Source organism: Schistocerca piceifrons, chromosome 3 (genome assembly GCF_021461385.2).
Source record: "Schistocerca piceifrons isolate TAMUIC-IGC-003096 chromosome 3, iqSchPice1.1, whole genome shotgun sequence".
Taxonomy (NCBI): Eukaryota; Metazoa; Arthropoda; class Insecta; order Orthoptera; family Acrididae; genus Schistocerca; species Schistocerca piceifrons.
Window position 1 is genome coordinate 318,749,240 of NC_060140.1, and position 21,377 is coordinate 318,770,616.

The following is a 21,377-nucleotide window of genomic DNA, read 5'->3' on the forward strand; positions in this document are numbered from 1 at the left end:
GAATAATGGGCACGACTGAGATATTACGGCAGGTGTAGGCACGCAGGAAAATGTTCGGAGCACACAAAGATAATGCTATTACGTGCCACTGATGAAAGGCAATTTATCCTCCTGCTGTTGTATTAGATTTAACTCTTTCGATTCTCTATTCCACTGCAAAATGCCAAATGTTATTCAAACGTGTGATGCAACAGAAACATTACCAATGAACATTCAAATTTGGCGAAATCTCTGTATGAGTTTTTATTCTCTAATACAGTATACTGAAAATGAAAGCGCTGCCGTGATCCAGAACTGATTGATACAAGTTATGCATAAAATAAACTAAATGTGCTAAAGCGTTCTGAGAATGGATTGCGAAATTACACAGATATTCGTGAATAGGCCGGTGGTAGCTTTTTTGTATTTTAAATAATACTAAAAAAAATATTATCCTTTTAGTGGTGTACGCGTGCAGTAACGATTAACAAGAAAAGTGATAAAAAATAGCCTAAATATATCTAATTTTTGAAGTGTGTCAGCACTTCAACAGTTGCAGATAATGACCTATATACCAATGTGAATAGAGTTTTACGACAGTGTAACACATAATGACACTTACTTTTTACAAGTTTTTATTTAGAAGGGCACATCGAAAGTAAATTGTATATTTTAGTCTCATTTTTACGATTTAAGAATCAGAAGCTTTATGTTGTTATGTAATTAACTGTAACCTCCAGTTCCACAAATCAGAAGACATGATATGTTTACACTAGACGCGCCACTCCTAGTCTGTTGAATCGTAATATGACGAATTCTCAGGGAATGTACTCAAATGTGTGGAAACTATACGCGTATGTAGTAGCTGGTTTGATTTCATAATTTAGTTTCTGGCTATGAAAGCGTCTGTGTGATCCGATGATGGAAAAATTTAGTAAAAGAATTTTGTTTACAAGACGGTCTCCAGTTTTCCCACAGGCAGAATGTTTAAGCTATACACTATGAAATTATTTTTTAATTGCGGTTTTCTCTGATTCAACAGTTATATCGTATGTCACAAAAATTTTCTTCAGGGTAGTAATGTCGTTGAAACACCGAAAGTGCTGGATCTGCTATGACAATTTCAATGTTACTTGTCTTGCTTTTAGTAAAAGATTTTCACGCCCTGAGAAAAGAAGGAAGTCTGCCTATTCAGGCGAACGAGAGCGTGCATCAAAAAGTGAAACTAAAGCCAGAACTGTATCTACTGTGCAACAGCTGCAGATGAAGCTCCTGTTGATAGGCGCGACAATAGTTCGTCACAAGCAAAACACAGAGCATGCGTTTAAGAAAAAGCAGAAGCAGACTGCTGACATCTGAATAACCTCGCAACAAGCGTTTTTGCAGGGTGGCGCACGGGAAGCAGACTACAGGTGGAGTCGTAATAAAGTCTGGTGTAAGTGGTTTCTTTTTAAAGGTTTTTATATTCCATTGTTCTAAGGTCAAAAGTTTATCTTCCGGATTGGCTACTAGTAGGGTTCCTCTGGAGCAATGAACTCCGTGCGTCCTCCTGTACTCTGTGACTGTCTTCATACACCAACTTCATAGCCGTACGCGTCTTTAGTGTGGACCGTACGCCACCAAAGGCGATGGCCATTGAACGTTTGATCAAACACATCGGTACGACTGGTACAGCGTTTGGTACGTCGTGTTCAGGGACCACTCGAGAACAAAGAGATACTGCAGACTGACTAAAATTTAACATCAGTCTGCGTCCCAAGTCCAGTGCTGACACGGCGTAATTCCCCTGAGTGTGATGCTGATTGAACAACAACGCCAGATTATGTCATCCGCTACTGACCAAAGATGGAACATGAAAATATTTTCATAGCACACTGTTGTTCATTAAAATCGAGAAACCATGAATGCGGAAAGTAGCGAATGCCACATTGACACGAAGTGTGCTTTGATATGAAATGATTAACATTTCAGCAAAACCGTATTAAGTAGGTGGTATTAACGTCATCTACAGGGGACGCAAAAAAACTATGGAAACACCAAAAGGCCGCGCGGAGTGGCCGCGCGGTCTGAGGCGTCACGTAACGGATTGAGCGGCCCCTGCCGCCGGAAGTTCGAGTCCTCCCTCGGGCACGCGCGTGTGTGTTTTTCTTTCTTAGGAATTCACACACAGTTGAACATTCTGAAACACCAAAAACACGACACATTTTCTGCCAAATATGGTGCAGGAAAACGGTTAGCACTCAAAACAGCTCTCGGAATGCATAAATAAAGGTTCTTTGTGTGAGATCTGAGTTTCTCCTGGCGTATACAACGTTCAGATAACTTGTGGGAATGCAGCCGGGTGATGTCGTCCATAAACGCCGATATTTCGGCAAGTGCATAACCTGACATTTTCAATCCTAAACTGCAGCAAGTAAGCGCTGTGCAAGTTTTAAATTCGTTCGGACAACGCTTACGTGTTGTAGTTTTACCTTGAAAATGACAGGGTGTGCTCCTGCGTTTCAGTAAGTTGTGATATTTGAAACTTTCTGTGCGTGCAGATTGATCCATAAAATTTCGGACGAAGTGCCGAATGTCTGCAACTTGCTGCCACAATATTTCAGCGCAGAGTTTTCTCGCCATCTTCAGATGAATACCGACAGGAAATGCACTGAGCTCACGTATTTAAGACCCCGCCAAAACATGAATGGTGCGTCCAATTGGCCTTGGACATGCGCTCTTTGTCTGCAAGTCTGTGCGTTGCGTCTCGAGCCCTCCGTGGTGAAAGCTGGCTTCATCGATATCAGATCGACTGTCTTCGCTTGGCAAACGACACCGGCTACGCAGAGCACTAAGTTTTTCTATGACGGCATTCCATGCAGAATTTAACTGGAAACTGCCGTCTCGGTTAATAAGGGACTCAGGCAGTCATATATCCACTGATTCATTGATGACGGAGTTCCATAAGTTTGACGTATGGGCCACAATTTTCGTTCGGTAATGTTTCATCAAGTGACCAGTGGAAATACTATGTCGCCGACAGCGGACGTACTGGCTTGGAGGAGGCGAGTATGCAGCCGACGTTCTACGACGCGTTCCTGCACTGTGCCCGTCGTTTGTTCTACGCAAGATTTGACGCATTGGCACGGAATTCTGCAAATGCCTGCCTTGCGCAACTCTAAGTACTCTTTAACAGATCCCAAAAGCGCCCAGATTTTGGGAGAAGGACGAAAAACTGCTTGAACTTTACGTCTTCTTAATATTCTATTTTGGCCGAAATATTTCTAATAAATGGTAAGCAAGCAGACGCTTTTAAGGCCTCATCCTCTCATTTGTGTTGTCGTTTGTACGTCTGTAGCGCTCTCTGTACTTGTTGGGATGAGTGTCCCTTGTTCTGGAACACAGTTTGCAGGTGGTCCTGTTCCGTTTGCAGATTATAGACATCCGAGATTGTATGAGCTAAGTGTATTAAGGTCTTTAGAACGCTCATCGTTTGTGCCGGACGGTAGAAACTACTAACTTGCAGATACAGATCTTTATGAGTGGGCTTTCGAAAAACCGAATGTCCAAGTGTTCTATCACTCTTCCATAACACCAAGACGTTTAAAAACGGCAAGCGACCATCTTGCTCCATCTGCATAGTAAATTTTACGTTTTCATGCGTGTACGGCGTTCAGGTATTGCAGATATTCTCGGAGACCGTCCAAGCCATGAGGCCAGACTACGTACCGCCAAAATACTAGTGGTTTTAAAATAGCTGAGGCGAGTGCTCGCACCTCAAAATCTTCCATAAAAAAGAATGGCCACCAGTGGAAACAAAGGGCTCCCCATGGCGACATCACGAGTTGGTTCAAAAAACTCGTTGTTAATTGAAAAGCACATAGAGGAGAGAGAGTGTGCTCGAACAAAGCTGTAATGTCAGCCGCAAACGTATTGCTGATGAGATGCAGTGAGTCCATTAGAGGCATATTTGTAAAAAGCGAAACGACGTCGAAACTGACCAACAAGTCGCTGCTTTCCAGCTTAAGTGACTGAAATCTGGTGACAAAATCACAATAATTTCTTATATGATGTAGTAGACACTTGCCTACAATAGGTTTCTGTAAAGACGCCATGTATTTGACGAAATCATAGGTTCCAATATTGCTTACTACAGGAAGTAAAGGCACACCTGCTTTGTGGACCTTGGGCAGTCCATACAGCCTAGGTGAAACTGAATCGTTTGATATCAGTCTCTTGATGACCCACTTTGGCAGAGAACTTTAGATAGAAGTTCTGCTGTTTTCCGCTTCACTCGATTGGTAGGATCCTTATCGATTTTGCGATAAGCTGAGCCATTCAATAACACACTGATGTTATTGATATAGCCCTCCCGTGACATGAGAAAAGTAGCTTTACCTTTATCGGACTTGAGCTCTACCGTATCCACGTCTGCTCTAAGTTACGGAGGGCTGCTCTCTCCAGCACTCATGTCGGTCGTCTGCTGCCATAGCCCACCAACGCCGAACTTCGTCGCACTCTCCTAACGGGTACGTCTATCGTACGTCTCACATTGATTTCTGCTATTATTTCACAACGTGCTGCTGGTCTGCTAGCACTGACAACTCTACGCAAACGCCGCTGCTTTCGGTCGTTAAGTGAGCGCTGTCCGCCACTGTGTTTCTGTGCTCCTCGTCACATTCTTCACACTGTGGATATCGAAATATTGTATTCCCTAATGATTTCCGAAATGCACTGTGCCATGCGTTTAGCTGCAACTACACTATGTGATCAAAGGTATCCGGACACCTGGCTGAAAATGAGTTACAAGTTCGTGGCGCTTTCCATCAGTAAAGCTGGAATTCAATATGGTGTTGGCCCACCCTTAACCTTGATGACAGCTTCCACTCCCGCAGGCATACGTTCAATTAGGTGCTGGAAAGTTTCTTGGAGAATAGCAGTCCATTCTTCCCGGAGTGCTGCACTGAGGAGAGGTATCGATGTCGGTCAGTGAGGCCTGGCACGAAGTCGGCGTTCCAAAACATGCCAAAGGTGTTCTATAGGATTCATGTCAGGACTCTGTGGAGGTCAGTCCATTACAGGGATGTTACTGTCGTGAAACCACTCCACCACAGGCCGTGCATTATGAACAGGTGCTTGATCGTGTTGAAAGACGCAATCGCCATCCCCGAATTGCCTTTCAACAGTGGGAAGCAAGAAGGTGCTTAAAACATCAGTGTAGGCCTGTGATGTGATAGTGCGATGCAAAACAACAAAGGGTGCAAGACCCCTCCATGAAAAACACGACCACACTATAACACCACCGCCTTGGAATTTTGGCACATCACACGCTGGCAGATGACGTTCAAAGGGTGCAAGACCCCTCCATGAAAAACACGACCACACTATAACACCACCGCCTTGGAATTTTGGCACATCACACGCTGGCAGATGACGTTCACCGGGCATTCGCCATCCCCCCACACCCTGCAATCGGATCGCCACATTGTGTACTGTGATTCGTCACTCCACACAACGTTTTTCCACTGTTCAATCGTCCAATGTTTACGCTTCTTACACCAAGCAAGGCGTCGTTTGGCATTTACTGGTGTGATGTGTGGCTTATGAGCAGCCGCTCGACCATGAAATCCAAGTTATCTCACCCCCCGCCTAACTGTCATAGTACTTACAGTGAATCCTGATGCAGTTTGTAATTCCTGTGTGATGGTCTGAATAGATGTCTGCCTGTTACACAGTACGACCCACTTCAAGTGACGGCGGCCTCTGCCAGTCAACAGACGAGGTCGGCCTGTGCGCTTTTGTGCTGTACGTGTCCCTTCAAGTTCCCACTTCACTATCCCATCGGAAACAGTGGACCTAGGGATGTTTAGGAGTGTGAAAAATCTCATGTACAGACGTGTGACTCAAGTGACATCCAATCACGTGACCACGTTCGAAGTCCGTGAGTTCCACGGAGCGCCCCATTCTGCTCTCTCACAATGTCTAATGACTACTGAGGTTGCTGATATGGAGTACCGGGCAGTAGGTGGCAGTACAATGCACCTAATATGAAAACCGTTCGCTTTTGGGGGTGTCCGGATACTTGTGGTCACATAGTATACCGTTCCAGCTTCAGAGTCTGGTAATTCCCCTCGTGCGGCCATAATCACGTCGGAAACCTTTTTATGTGAATGCACATCACTGTCCCATAAAATTTGTCACCTCAGTACATAGTCAAGTCGTCACGGTTTTGTTGATCAAGGCTGCTCCAGCGTTTTCCTCTAGAGAGTTCTTGCGGAAAAGCAAATGAGCCTACTTATGCTCTTAAATCATGCCATGTACAGCGCGCTGGACAGAAAGCCACTTGCAAGCACTGAAAGCGGAGAGACGACTTTGGGCTGCGCCTACCTTTCCCAGCGGCGCGGACGAGCTCTGGCTGGGCTGGCCGGTGTCCTTGACGTAGATCTTCCAGGTGGCCTGGCTGTTGAACGACTTGTCGGCAGCGTAGCACCGCCACAGGCACTGGATGAGCATGGCGGCCGCCGGGATCTGCCGGTTGAAGTGCTTCTGCCGCTGCTTCTGCTGCACCTTGAGTGCGAACCCGGAGCCCAGGATGCCCTGTAGCGGAGATACGGCCCGTCAGCGACATGCCGACAGCGTGTAGCTCTGGACATTGCTGGCTGACACACAACTACACGGAAATGAGATCTTAATTCCCAAATTACAGTGTTTTTACAATGAAGTGCCAAAGAAACAGGTGTAGGCATGCGTATTCAAATACAGAGATATGTAAACAGGCAGAATATGGCGCTGCGGTCGGCAACGCCTATATAAGACAACAAGTGTCTGGCGCAGTTGTTCAGTCGGTTACTGCCAATACAATGGCAGGTTATCAAGATTTAAGTGAGCTTGACAGTGGTGTTGTAGTTGGAACACGAGCGTTGGGACGCAGCATCTCCGAGGTAGCGATAAAGTAGGGATTTTCCCGTACGACCATTTCACGAGTGTATCGTGAATATCAGGAATCAAGTAAAATATCAAATCTCCGACATCGCTGCGACTGGAAAAAGACCCTGCAAGAACGGGACCAACGACGTCTGAAGAGAATCGTTCAACGTGACAGAAGTGCAGCCGTTCGCAAATTGCTGCAGATTTCAATGCTGGGCCATCAAAAAGTGTCAGTTTGCGAACCATTCAACGAAACATTATCGATGTGGGCTTTCGGAGCCGAAGGCCCAATCGTGTACCCTTGATGACTGCACGACACAAAGCTTTACTCCTCGCCTGGGCCCGTCAAAACCGACATTGGACTGTTGATGGCTGGAAACATGTTACCTGGTCGGACGAGTCTCGTTTCAAATTGTATCGAGCAGATGGACGTGTACGTGTATGGAGACAACCTCATGAACCCTCGATGTCAGGAAGGTACTGTTCAAACTGATGAAGGCTCTGTAAAGGTGTGGGGCATGTGTTGTTGGAGTGGTACGGGACTCCTGATACGTCTAGATACGACTCTGACAGGTGACACGTACGTAACCATCCTGTCTGATCACCTGCAACCATTCATACCCATTGTTCATTCCGACAGACTTGGGCAATTCCAGCAGGCCAATGCGACACCCCACACGCCCAGAATTGCTGCAGAGTGGCTCCAGGAACACTCTTCTAAATTTAAAGACTTCTGCTGGCCACGAAACTCCCAAGACCTGAACATTACTGAGCATATCGGCATGCCTTGCAATGCTGTGCAGAAGAGATCTCCAACACGTCGTACTCCGACGGATTGATGGACAGCCCTTCAGGATTCGTGCTGTCAATTCTCCCTAGCACTATTTCAGACATTAGTCGAGTTCATGCCACGCCGTGTTGCGACACTTCTGCGTGTTCACGGGGGCCCTACACGAGATTAGGCAGGCATGCCCGTTTCTTTGGCTCTTCTGTGTATCAAGAGAACAAGAGCGATTCTATCACAGTACCCTGGAGCAGTCCTGATGATACCCTTGTCTCTCATGAACACTCGCCGCCGAGGACAACATACTAGGTTGTAGTATTTAAGTCTTCGAGACACCCACTTATCTGGGACAATCTGCAGTAGGACACTTTGTCAAACGCTTTTAAACGCTTTCCGGAAATCTAGAAATATCAAATTTGCTTATTGCCCTGCATCAATGTTTCGTAGATATCATGTGAGAAAAGGGCAAGCTGAGTTTCACACGAGGGATGCTTTATAAATCCGTGCTGATTTGTGGACAGAAGCTTTTCTGTCTTTAGAAAACTTACTACATTCGAACTTAGACTTAATAGCTTTTAGATGATGTTCCTAGTCCGTGGCAACCAGCGTGCATTGACTACTTTATATATTGAAAGTAAGAATTCGGGTTGGGGGGTCGCAGGATACAATTCATTAAGGATTTCACTGTCTGCCACTAATGTATTTGTCGATAAATGGAAGTACAGCTGAAGTTTGAACCAGTCATTTAAAATACGTTCTGACTCTCCTCTGAATTAGTGTACTTACCGCTGGCAAGGCGAAGAAAGAAATAGCAAAGACGCTGAAGCACGAGGCGACGATCTTGCCCATCCAAGTCTTGGGCACCGTGTCTCCGTATCCGATGGTCGTGACAGTAATCTGCAGGCAACAACGTACTCGATCAGAAAGCTTTGCTCAGTACAGTCCGCACTTCAACAGACAGGTACAAAGACTTACCACACCCCACCACAGCGCGTCTGCGTAACTGCTGAAGTCTGTTTCATTTTCGGCGTCTTTCTCAGCCAGATATACAAAATAGCTGCTGAAGATAAGACCCAGGAAGCCGATGTACAGCGTCGTGATCAGCTCCTAGAAATGAACAGTTTAATGTGGTGACTCGATAGAGCTCTCAGGAAGTTGAAGAACAGGTTGTTTGCCATCAGATGTACAATTTATTCTTTTCTTCTATTTTTAAGAATAAATTGTACAGTTGATGGCAAACATGCAGCTCTTGAAATCTTAGGAACCAGATTCATCAAACGCTATTGAGAGCAGTGGAAGGGAGAGATTAGACGCTCTCATCTACATCTATATGTAAAGTACAATTTCAGCCACACTAGCTGGGGAACATAATATTCTGGAAGTCTCAGTCTGAAAATGACGCTAGCCTTATTTATAGTACACTGACAGAAAAAAAAATCGCAACTCCAAGAAGAAGTTGTACGACATGAACGAAAGTTAGTAGGCGTGTTTCTACATCTGAAAGATGATGTCTATTCAAACTTTGCGCCAGTCGCATAAGAGTGGAGACCACTATGAGGATGCAGATCAGAATTGCTTTAAGTACATGCTGTAACGGTCGTGAGCTTTAGTTACCTGTAACACTGGACGTGGTGAGTTGATGTTACTCAAGAATGCCTTTAAGGAGACAGAGAAGTCATTATCAACACCTCCCTCAGTTTGAATAGGGTGCAATAGGGTACGAGAAGTTGAACGCTCCTTCTGCGATACTACAGATGGGCTTGGCATCAATGTAGCCACTTTATGCTGACAGGTAGGCACGAGAATGTACGGTCGCAAGACCACCGGCTCCGGACGGTCAAGTTGCACTAGAGAGTGTGAAGGCCATCACGTTCGGCGTACTGTTCTGGCGTATCGTATTGCATCTGCAGCAGAAATCTGCGCAGCAGTCACCACCACAGCGACACAAAGAACTGTTACGAATCGGCTATTACAAGAACACCTGCGAGGCAGATGCCCCAGTAACCCCAAACCGCCACTATTTGCGATTTCAGTGATGCCAAGCGAAAGCCCATTGGAGAGCAGAGTGGAGGTCTGCTGTGTTTTCCGATGAAAGCTGGTTCTGCCTCGGTGCCAGTGTTGACCGTGTGTTTGTTAGGAGGATGCCAGTTGAGGGCCTGCAACCAACCTGTCTGCGTTCTAGACACACTGGACCTACACCTCGAGTTACGATATGGGGTGCGATTTGGTGTGACAGCAGGAGCACTCTCTCGGTTATGCCACGCATTCTGACTATAAATCTGAATGTCAGTCTGGTGATTCAACCTGTGTGTTGCCATTCATGAACAGTGTTCCAGGCGGGGTTTTCCAGCACGATAACGCTCGCCCACGTACCGCTGTTTTAATCCAACATGCTCTATGGAGTGTCGACAAGTTTCCTTGGCCTGCTCGATCACCAGGTCTGTCTCCAATTGAGCATACATGGGACATCAGCGGACGGCGACTCCAGCGTCATCACCAAACAGCATTAACCGTACCTGTATTGACCAAGTGAACAGGCATGGAACTTCATCCCACAAATTGACACACGGCACCTGTACTACACAAAGCATCATGCACATTTGCATGCTTGCATTCAAATATTCTGGCCGTTACACCGGTTATTAATATACCAGCATTTCACATTTACAATGCCTAATCTCACGCTTACATCAAATTGTGAACTTGCAATTTTAATCACATGAATGTATTACCTAGAAAAATGTATTGATTATTTTTTGGTGCTGCGATTGTTTTCGTCAGTGTATATGCCTATTACGTATTTCGGCTCAGGCAGGGAGTGGAATAGGGTAACTAGATTGTAGGGGTAGGCTGCAAGAACAAACAATGTGCAAAGGCACCGGTTAAGCTACAGTTTACGTTGTACATGAATTTTTTGGTGATGCTTCAAGATTGAAATATAATGGGGATAGGGGACTAAAGTAACTTTCATCGAAGCTCATACATAATTATCAAAATACTGGCAATGGTAGGATGCTTAAACGAGAACACCGCAGTTAAAAGTGCAATGTGAAATGATGACTGCGTGAAAACAGATATTCAACTGAGTCACAAATATTCCTGACAATAATAGTTTCTACTTTACAAAAGAAGATACTGTAAATTGTTAATATGTTGATGAAAAATTGAAAAGTTTAAAAAACAATCACTCGCGAACACATAAATACAAAAATCTAGCATTGTACCAAACCAATAAGAAAACACTGATTCTAAGCAGCAGAATGTATTGATTCACTCAAAATAGATTAAATGAAGAGAATACAGAAGAAAGAAAAAATCCTTTGAAACATTCTGGGATCGAAAACAACAAGAAAATTGGAAAATATGCTAAGCGGAAACAATGAACACTTTAGGAAATTCGAGAAACCTTCAGATACAATGCGGAAAAAATTGCCAGTTTCTTTGGACACATAAAAATAATGGAGGAAAGCAGAGTAACAAAATAAATATTCCGATACATTAAGAACAAAAATAAGTGGATCTATCAAACTCAAACAGATCAAGAAGAAATGAAGCTTTCTGAATAAGAAATTCAGAACACAAATCTTCAAAACAAAAACGAAGAATTTTAGAAGCTTTCAAGAGACATAAAAAAAGCAAGTGCAGGAGGAATTTTATCGCTGCCAAAAGAAAGAGTAAAGTGGGAAAAAATTGGAAAGAAAGACAAAAGAAACACCACTGAAATAAATCATTAGAATATTTGTACTTGGTACACAGTATGCTGCATTCGACACAAAATAAAGTTAATACACTACTTCTATGTAGTCTAGATCTTTATTGGATACAATGAAATCATTACATGCAAATTTAAGTTAACTAATGACGACTGACAATAAAAAAATATATTGCCAATTTCATAATCATTTTTCTAAATATGTCCAAACTGAATCGAAAAGTTACATATGAACCCATCTGTTGGAACAAAGGCCTACTGTATGTACTTTATAAGCCAAACGTACGCTAGGTCTACAAAATAACACGCACAAAATAGCAAAGTCGTTCGCGGCAGTTCCATATTCCCTTCATTCACAAATCAATCTTCGTTGGTTTTCTTCCGTATAATACTAATTGGCTTACGAGATCTACATTGTGTCTTGTTTCATCTGTGAGTGCTTCTCCCACACAACCTAAGATGCGAAGCAGACTGTCCGATAAGGTGGACAACAATGTGAAACCGTTTCCTGATGACATTTTTGTGTACATGAAGATGTCGTCGTTAGGTAACTGTAAGTGGATACAGGAAGCCTTGGACGGTATTTTTATTTTCTGTGATGAATGTCAGCTTGTTTTAAGTGTGGATAAATTTAATTTAATGAAAATGGGCAGGGGAAATTTCTGAAACGTTGAATGAATTATGAATTACTAATGGTACGCTGTTTTACTCAGTCGCGTTATTGTACACTTTAAGACGAAAAAACGACGCAGCGTGAAGGAATTATCCGACAGGGACGGAAATCGGTGGGCGTGGTCCAAATATACAGACAAAAAATGGTTAAAATTCCAGAAAAACTGGATGATTTAGTCAAGAGAAAGAGCATCCCAAATAGAGCAAGACAACAACGCGTTGCTCCACCTATGGCCCTTACGCAAGGACTTATTCGGCTTGGCATTGACTGATATAATTTTTGGATGCCCACGTGGGGGATATAGTGTCAAATTATTTGCAATTGGCGCATTAGATAGTCATCCCGGGCTGGTTGAAGGGCCCTGCTTATAATGCTCCAAACATTCTCAAGTGGAAAGAGATTCGGTGACTTCTCTGTCCTAGATAGGGTTTGGCAAGCACCCGAACCCGGTGTAGTGAAAATGAATATTGTGCAGATAGTTCAGTTAATTATTTCCTAACAATGCCACCACTGATTTTGGATCGCACGTCATCTGATGATCTTCTTGGAACGTAGTAATAAAGTGTTCTGCATTATATCAACAGAGATAATTATTTACTGGTTTATTTTATATACTCTAAAGCTATGATAGTATAATTATCTTCAAGATGCACGGAGTGTTTGTGTTATAGAGGGTTCGTTCTTAAAGCAGATATATATTATCGTTTCTGTTATGCGCGCAGATCGTTAAGCGATCTGTTAATGGTTCTTTCGTTGCAGGTTAGCTACATTATTCTTTGACAAAGAAGTTTCTTCTCAGAGTTATCAGGTAGCGGAATAAATTAGAGTATAATGTGTTGCTGTGAAATAGAACTCCAAAGGGAACCTTCTGTTAATACAATTGACAGAAAACTATATTTGGAAGGGGCAGCAAAGTGATTTATGACAGGAAGAAGTCACAAGTAGCTAATACTTATCGCACTACATTTTTAAAGTAATCAAGCCTCCCACACACTTTCTTTTGTTCTCCAGCCCAAGAGAACATTTTTTTAGATGTTTCTCCTATTTCTCTGAGTTTTTATTTTTCTGTTTTTTTTTTTACTAATATTAATAAAACAGGTGCAGAGGACTGTATTTATCTTTCTGTTTGTAATGGAGACTACCGGAAATATCGCAGGCGTCTCATTTTCGTTGGTTCTTTTAAGCTTTTCCATCATTTCTTATAGAATATGGTGCCTAGAATTACCTGTAGAATAGTATAATTATAAAATAATTACATCGATGTTCCGTGAATTCAAAGTAAATTGTGAATCCTGCTAGGAATATCAATTTCTTTGTTTGTAAGTACGATACAAGATTTTACTCTGTAAAGTTTGAACAGAATGATACTTTTGTTTCAAAAACTTCGCTTTTGCTGGGATGTGTGTCGGACTTTTTATTGACAGCGTTTACACGCCGAACCTAAAAAAAAAATGGCCTCACAATTGGTTCTATTGTGTTACGGTGTCGTCGGTAGCGACAAATAATACGAGATCTATCTTGATGTCTCTGTGTATTAATTTAATCAGCAACTTTGATGAATGAGCGTTAAGCTTGTTGTTCCTTAGTTCTCGCATTTATCTGCCTTCGACATATGTGTAATTATGTACATGGAAATGGAAATACCGTGTGGCTTGGGCCTCCCGTCGGGTAGACCGTTCTCCTGGTGCAAGTCTTTCGAGTTGCGCCACGTCGGCGACTTGCCATGTCGATGGGGATGAGATGATTATGATGATAATAAGGACAATACAACACTTAGTCCCTGAGCGGAGAAAATCTCCAACCCAGCCGGGAATCGAACCCGGGCCGTTAGGTATGAGGCCGTTAGGTATGACATTCCGTCGCGCTGACCACTCAGCTACCTGGGTAGACATTATGTACATGATATTCTTCAGAAACTCCGATAATGTCTCCTGTCTCATAGGTCATAGAATCTGCGCACTGCAAAATGTACGGTACAATTGCTTCTGCACACTAAAAAAAGTCTTCCAAAGACGTTGGAATTCAAACGAGAAATAGTTCATTCAAATACTCACTGGTGAGAATTATTAGCTGGCATCTCTAAATCCGAGAATTCATTCACAGAAGAAAGGATTAATAAATAACACAGACACTAAGAACTAATCTTTTTGGTGCTATTTTTGTGATTCATTAGTCTTTCGAGTGATGTGTTGCTGTCCTACATCTTTTCCTATATTGTGTTAATCTATTAATCTTTGCACGAGCACCTCATTCTACACTCTCCAATCGTCTAGGAGTGAGTATGGCAACAGATTGCATAATCATTACGTTTTTCGGGAAATGCCCTGTCAGGGTCATGATGCGATTTCTTTGCTCAGCTCTTGGGAAGCGAGTTGGTTCACCATTTGGACGCCCTAACCGGATGAAAAATGTTTCTACGTCTACACCTACATGTATGTTCCACAGGCCACTGTAAGGTGCGTCACGGAGGGTATCCTGCACCATCACTGGTCATTTCCCCTCCTGTTCCACTAGCAAATAAAGTGAGGGAAAAACTACTATCTATATGCCTCCGCATGAGCGCTAATCTCTCGAATCTTCGTGGTCCTTACGCGAAATGTGTGTTGTATCCAGAACGAGATTATCACTCTGCAGCGGAGTGTGCGCTGATATGAAACTTCCTGGCAGATTAAAACTGTGTGCCGGGCCGAGACTCGAACTCGGGACCTTTGCCTTTCGCGGGCAAGTGCTCTACCAACTGAGCTACCCGAACACGACTCACGCCCCGTCCTCACAGCTTTACTTCCGCCAGTATCTCGCCTCCTACTTTCCAAGCTTTACAGAAGCTCTCCTGCGAACCTTGCAGAACTAGCACTCCTGAAAGAAAAGATATTGCGCCGACATGGCTTAGCCACAGGCTGGGGGAGGTTTCCAGAATGAGATTTTCACTCTGCAGCGGAGTGTGCGCTGATATGAAACTTCCTGGCAAAGGCCCCGAGTTCGAGTTCAGCTTCAGATGTCGGCTCTCTAAATTTTCTCGTTAGTGTTCCTCGAAAAGAACGTTATCTTTCCTTCAAGGATTCCCATTTGAGTGACCGAAGCATCTCAGTAACACTTGCGTATTGCTCGAACCTACCGGTGACAAATCTAGCAGCCAGCCTCCAAATTGGTTAGATGTCTTCCTTTGATCTGACCTGGTACGGATCTCACACACTCGAGCAGTACTCAAGAACAGGTCGTACCAGCGGCCTACATGCGGTCTCCTTTACAGGTGATCCACTCTTCCATAAAATTCTCCCAATAGATTGAAGTCGACCATTCGCCATCCCTACCACAATCCTCAAATACTCACTGCAGTCCTACGACCAGATATTTAAACGACGTGACTGGGACAAGAAGGCACTACTAATGCTGTACCCGAACGTTAAGGGTTGGTTTTTCCGACTCATCCGCATCAACTTACATTTCTCAAATTTAGAGCTAGCTGCCATTCACAACAACAACTAGAAATTGGGCTGAGTCATCTTGTATCCCCCTACAATCACCCAACTTCGTCACCTTCCCTTACATCACCGTATCATCAGCAAACAACCGCAGATTGCTGCCAACACTGTCTGCCATATCATTTATGTATATAGAAAATAATAGCGCTCCTATCATAATTCACTGGGGCACTCCTGACGATGTCCTTGGATCTGATGAACACTCGCCGTCGTGGACAACATACTGGGTTCTACTACTTAAGAAGTCTTCGAGCCATTCGCATATCTGGGAACCTATTCCATACGCTCGTATTTTCGTTAACACTCTGCAGTAGGGCACCGTGTAAAATGCTTTCCGGAAATGTAGAAGTATGGAATGTGCCTGCCGTCCTTCGTCCACAGTACGCAGGATATCATGTGAGAAATGGGAACGCTGGGTTTCGCACAAGCGTTGCTTTCTGAAATCTTGCTGATTCGTGGACGGAAGTTTCCAAGTTTCAAGGAAATTTATTATATACGAACTGAGGATACTTCCAAGGATTCTGTAGCAAACTGATGTTAGGGACATTGGTTTGTAATGTAGCGGATCCGTTCTTTTGCCCTTCTTATATACAGGAATCACCTGTGCCTATTTTCAGTCGCTGGGGACTCTGCGGTGTGCGAGAGATTCGCGATAAATGCAAACCAAGTACAGGGACAATACTGTAGGGTACTCTTTGTAAAACCGAACTGGAATTCCATCCGGACTTGGTGCCTTATTTATTTTCAACTCTCTCTGTTGTTTCTCTACACCACCCTGCCACCGCACAATCGTGTGTCCTCGGTTACGTAGAGACCTTTATTGTTCGTTGTTGCATAATGAGAAAATTGCGTGTACGCCGTTAATCGAAGATTGCATACGAAATAAAGGCTACAGATTCAGGCATTCGTACCGCGTTCCTCAACATTCTCCATACTCTTGTGAACCATACCGACTTTTTCTCGTTCCTTCTTTATTGTTTCTGTCTCCTCCCCCCCCCCCACCTCTCCCGCTCCCTCCCTCTCGCTCTCTCTCCATTTCATTAAACTAGCTCATTTAGTTTCCATTACTGCACAGCGCTTCGGCCAACGCGGTGTTTAGATCGCATTATCTTAATTGGCAATCTTCTTTGATTCATCTTTGCAGTATATACCTCTCATACTATGTAATTCGTGTTTTATCTCATTATCCGCCACTGTGGCTAACATTGCTCTCTTATGCCAGTGCGGTGGCTCTAGATATGGGAATTGCCATTAGCTGTATTTTAATTGCAAGGTAACGATAGCTGTTTACGTGCAGATGAGGGCGCTCTGTCTGTCAGAGACTTTATTGTCATCAGGCTACTAACTGGTTTGAGCGCCCCATGAAGACTTCCTCTCCTGTGGCAGTCACTCCATCTTACACCCGACGCCTTCTATTATTTGCTACATATGTTCCAATCTGTGTCTTCCTTTAGTTTTTGCCCTCTGTGTCTTCCTCTAGTGCCATGTCAATCGTTCACTTGTCTCTCAAGACAAGTACTGTTATTCCGTCCCTTCTAGTCAGTGTCGTCAACATAATCCTTTCCTCGTAGCTTCTGCCAAGGACCTCCACATTTCTTATCTGTTCACTTAACTCTCAACATCTTCTTTTAACATCACATCCCCAGTGGTTTGATTCTCTTCTTTTGTGGTTTTTTCATACATCTAAATTCAGATTCTCATACTTTTGAAGACCTTTATTTGAGACTACAAGGCTTCTTTTCGCAAGGAATGCAACCTTTGCGTGTATTACAGTGCTGTGCATATCCTCACTGCTTCGTCCGTCACGCCTTATTTTGTTTCTAAGATAGCAGTATTCCTTCACTAGTTAACTACATGATCACCACGCTGGTCAGGTTTGTACTACTCCTCACTACTTTTGTTTTATTTCGATTTACTCTCAGCCCATGTGCTATGGTCATTTGACTGTTCGTTCAATTCATGTCCCAAAATTCTTCTTCAGTGTCACTGAGAGTAGAAATACCATCAGCATATCTTATCAGTGATATCATTTCACCCTGAATTTAAATCCAACTCCTAAACTTTCCATCATTGCTTCTTCGATGTACAAGTCATACAGAAGAGAGAGAGAGAGAGAGAGAGAGAGAGAGAGAGAGAGACTGCGCCGCGCATCACGCCCTTTTTAATCCGAGTACTTCATTGTTGGTCTTCCATTCTTATTGTTACTTGGTTTTTGAACATATTATATATAACCCATCCTTCCCTCTAACTTACGCATGTTTTTTTGAGAATTTTAGGACGTGTACTGTTTTACGTAGTTGAACGCTTTTTCTATATCGACAAATCCTATGAAGGTATCGTGATTTTTGTTGTCATATGGGGTAAAGATGATATGAAAAAACCACATGTAACTTTTATTGCTCGGCATAGTCTATGAAGCTGGACTTTTATTGATATTAACGCGATCTGATATCTAAGCTTCGTAATGCTTTTTTAGATTCTGCATTGATAGATTTCATAGATTTTTATCTATTACCCAAGTGTACGTAATATTACGCTGGAAGGTGCCGCATTAGATTAAAATAGAGGTCACCAGCGTGTTTTGTAAGAAATAACGAGCTGTCGCCTCTGGTGGCTTTTGTGATTCCACCTTGTGGCCCAGCTCTCTCTTTTTTAAGTTAAAAGATGGAGTTTGTAGTCAGTCAGTATGTAACGCTTAACGTAACTTAGGCGATGACTCAGACAACAGACTTAATACATTGGATCACGACGTAGACCTCGAACTATTCAGCACACATCAGCGACCGTTGAAGATACATTATTATACGAGACTCTACACTCGCATGTAGTAAAGTCACACAACTCCGTTTTCATATTTTTAATCTCTATATACCAAGAATTTATTATTATAACGTTAATAGTTTACCACTTTACAAAGCTAGTAACAATGACCATGGCACTAATATGAGAACAGTAATGATACTTCTGTAATAATTTTTGACGTATATATTTGGAAAACCAGGAATATAATCCTTTTTCTTTTATGGACTTTTATACATCCAAAAAGTATAAAAAAGTAATTATAAATTTCTTTACATTTTATTTCGAAGACATAATCTTATGTTGTAAAAGCCATCTGGTGGCGCCTCAAAACACGATGTATCCGTTGATGGCCTCATACCAGTTTCCTATCAGACGTCAGCAAGGACACAAAACGAAAACATTTTATGCACATTTTACGTATTTTATATGTGACTGTTGTGGACTGTTCACACAGCTGTTCTGTTATTATATGGTGAGAGACGATATTGTGGAATGTCGTCTGTATAAGGTATGTTTATTTTGAATTTGTATGCCTCATATGTTGGTCTGTCGTTAGAATTTTCCATAATTGTACCTCTATATAAATTAAGATTGTGTCCAGTTAAGGCAAACAGTTGACGAAATGGTTTGGACCTGTAAAAAATTTTGTGCTATACAAATGATCTGAAGATAGCGATTTAATTTCGCGGAAACTAATAATCATTGCGTATTTTGTTAGACCTGGGCGAATAACTTAAACTTTGTGTTCTGCCTTACGGCAGGTCTTGCCATGGGAGAAGCCTCGTCAGAGGTCCACTTCATGAGTGTCTAGGGAAGTGAATCTAGTGGTAATTTCCCCTTGCTGTCCACTGATGATGATGAAATTGTAATGAGGACAACACAACATCCAGTCCCTGAGCGGAGAAAAATCTCCGACCCAGCCGGGAATCGAACCCGGGCCTCTAGGTGCGACAGACCATTGCGCTGACAACTCAGCCATTGGGGTGGACTGGGCGAATAATTTTCTGTAATACGAAGAATTACCGTGTTTATTTTACTATTTATTGTTCGTTAATATGCAACTATTTGCCTACCCTAGGCAGCACACTGCGCTCTTTGAAGTTGTAGCTTGAAGAATGAGTCCTTATAAGATGGAGAATTGTTTACTTAATCAAGTATGGCTTCCGGGAAGTATAGTGTTTGGAATCCCAATTCTACCTGCACACATCTACATCCTTTAGCATTCCTTCCACTTAATGTCGTTTCGCCTGGACACTTCATCGAAGTGTCTGATTCAAGCAGCATACCATTAGCCGTTGTTATGAATGTTAGCTCATGCGGTTGAGTGCTGGCAGTAGGATGTACAGCGAGGAGGCGAGACTACGGACCTGGCGGTGGATGAAGACAACGGAGCCGAGCAGTCGCCAGGTGCCTCCCTGGCGGTCGACGTGCAGCATCCGCAGGATTTGCAGGAAGCGAATGCCGCGGATCGCCGACGTGGCGAACACCTGCCCGTTGGAGCCCACCGACAGCACCACGATCGACGCCACCACCACGATCAGGTCTGGAACAGCAACACCACCACCATTATCACTACTCCTCCGTCAGTTGCTTTTTCAGCTACTTACCCTTCGTTGGGCGCTTACTTATTTAATCTAGATATATATCACGCTTGAAAGTCGGATGTTGCATTGAAATTTCCAACATTTAATTTTTAGAAATCAATCATTTTCGTGTTCTGGTTACCGCAGGGTCAATGCAGAGATGGTGTTCAGTACCCAGCATCGAGTACAAGGAACTCAGTTATCTCTGGGTTTAGTCTGTGAGGTGGCCTGGAAGATTTCTTCGAGTTCTGCGTGTGTGAACCAATGAGATCACTGCTCACTCACTGAGAAAGCTGGGGAATGGACTTGAACAGCTATTACTGTGTTCGCTCGTGTGAAGAGATGTGCTTGGTGTGGATGAGGAGGGTCGCTGTGTCCTGTACAGTGAGATGGTAACATATAGCTTGGCTGCGTGAGGTACGTGCACACTACTATAGCCGGCCGTTGTGGCCATGCGGTTCTAGGCGCATCAGTCTGGAACCGCGTGACCACTACGGTCGCACGTTCGAATCCTGCCTCGGGCATGGATGTGTGTGATGTCCTTAGGTTAGTTAGGTTTAATTAGTTCTAAGTTCTAGGAGACTGATGACCACAGATGTTAAGTCCCATAGTGCTCAGAGCCACTTGAACCACACTACTATACGATTTTGTTAATCTTTCAGGACATAGTGTGATTCATGCTTAACCTTTTCTTTTCATAACATTCACGTGTTTTACTCGTGTCTTAATGTCTTTATTGGATCTTTGTGTCCCTGTGAGGCGAGTATGTTTTGTGGGTGGACAGAGAATCTTCTTCTTATTAATTCACCGGAATGGTGATACAGTTATTTAGTAACACTCCCTATTAGCCAACCTTCCCAGGTATTTTGAAATTTACATTTGATCACAATATGTTAATTTTTCTTACCCTTTGGATATCTGCGTGCCTCGGGCTCTCTGGGCACAAGAAAAACCTAAATTGTTGTGAGTTATTCCCTCTTCTATGATCATTTATATGAACTTACATTTCAACATTCTTTAAAATCATTCTTGTTGCCACGCGTTTTCCTATTTAAGCCAATTAGGCCAATTTTTACTCAAAAGTTGGTACACGATAATCTGATTTGAGGCGTGTTACTTAGCTATGTCTTGTGGTACATTTATCCAATTTGCTCACTGAAAGTGACGTTAACAGTAGCAATAATTTTAAAATTGAATTAAAAAGTGGCTTGCAGTCAAGACTGTTTTTAATTCAATTTTGAAATATTTTATCGAGACCGCTGATATTCTCCACGAGATACGTTCTAAAAAAATTACTGATAGTGGTAACCACTACGAATATAATAGTTGAAAATTCTGTTTTCAGCAGACAAGATAGTTTTTGGTGGTGACGCAGGTCGCAGAGACGCAGTGCTTTGTTCTACGGAACGTGTATCACTACAACAAATAGGGAACAAATTCCCATAGCAATGCACAT

At 43.1% G+C, this 21,377-nt stretch overlaps 1 protein-coding gene and 1 non-coding gene across 2 annotated transcripts in view; both read right to left on the bottom strand.

Moving 5' to 3' along the window:
* Positions 1-21,377, bottom strand: part of LOC124788623 (potassium voltage-gated channel subfamily KQT member 1-like) — a 276,137-nt gene that overhangs the window by 45,792 nt on the left and 208,968 nt on the right. Inside the window, exons 4-7 of the mRNA XM_047255894.1 lie at positions 19,706-19,881; positions 8,645-8,776; positions 8,456-8,566; positions 6,346-6,555 (exon numbers count right to left, since the gene is read on the bottom strand). Of these exons, the coding sequence (XP_047111850.1) occupies positions 6,346-6,555; positions 8,456-8,566; positions 8,645-8,776; positions 19,706-19,881 (629 nt within the window). The remainder of the gene's footprint in view (positions 1-6,345; positions 6,556-8,455; positions 8,567-8,644; positions 8,777-19,705; positions 19,882-21,377) is intronic.
* On the bottom strand, positions 14,732-14,806 carry Trnas-cga. Its single transcript has one exon. It is a non-coding gene; the product is annotated as a tRNA-Ser (tRNA).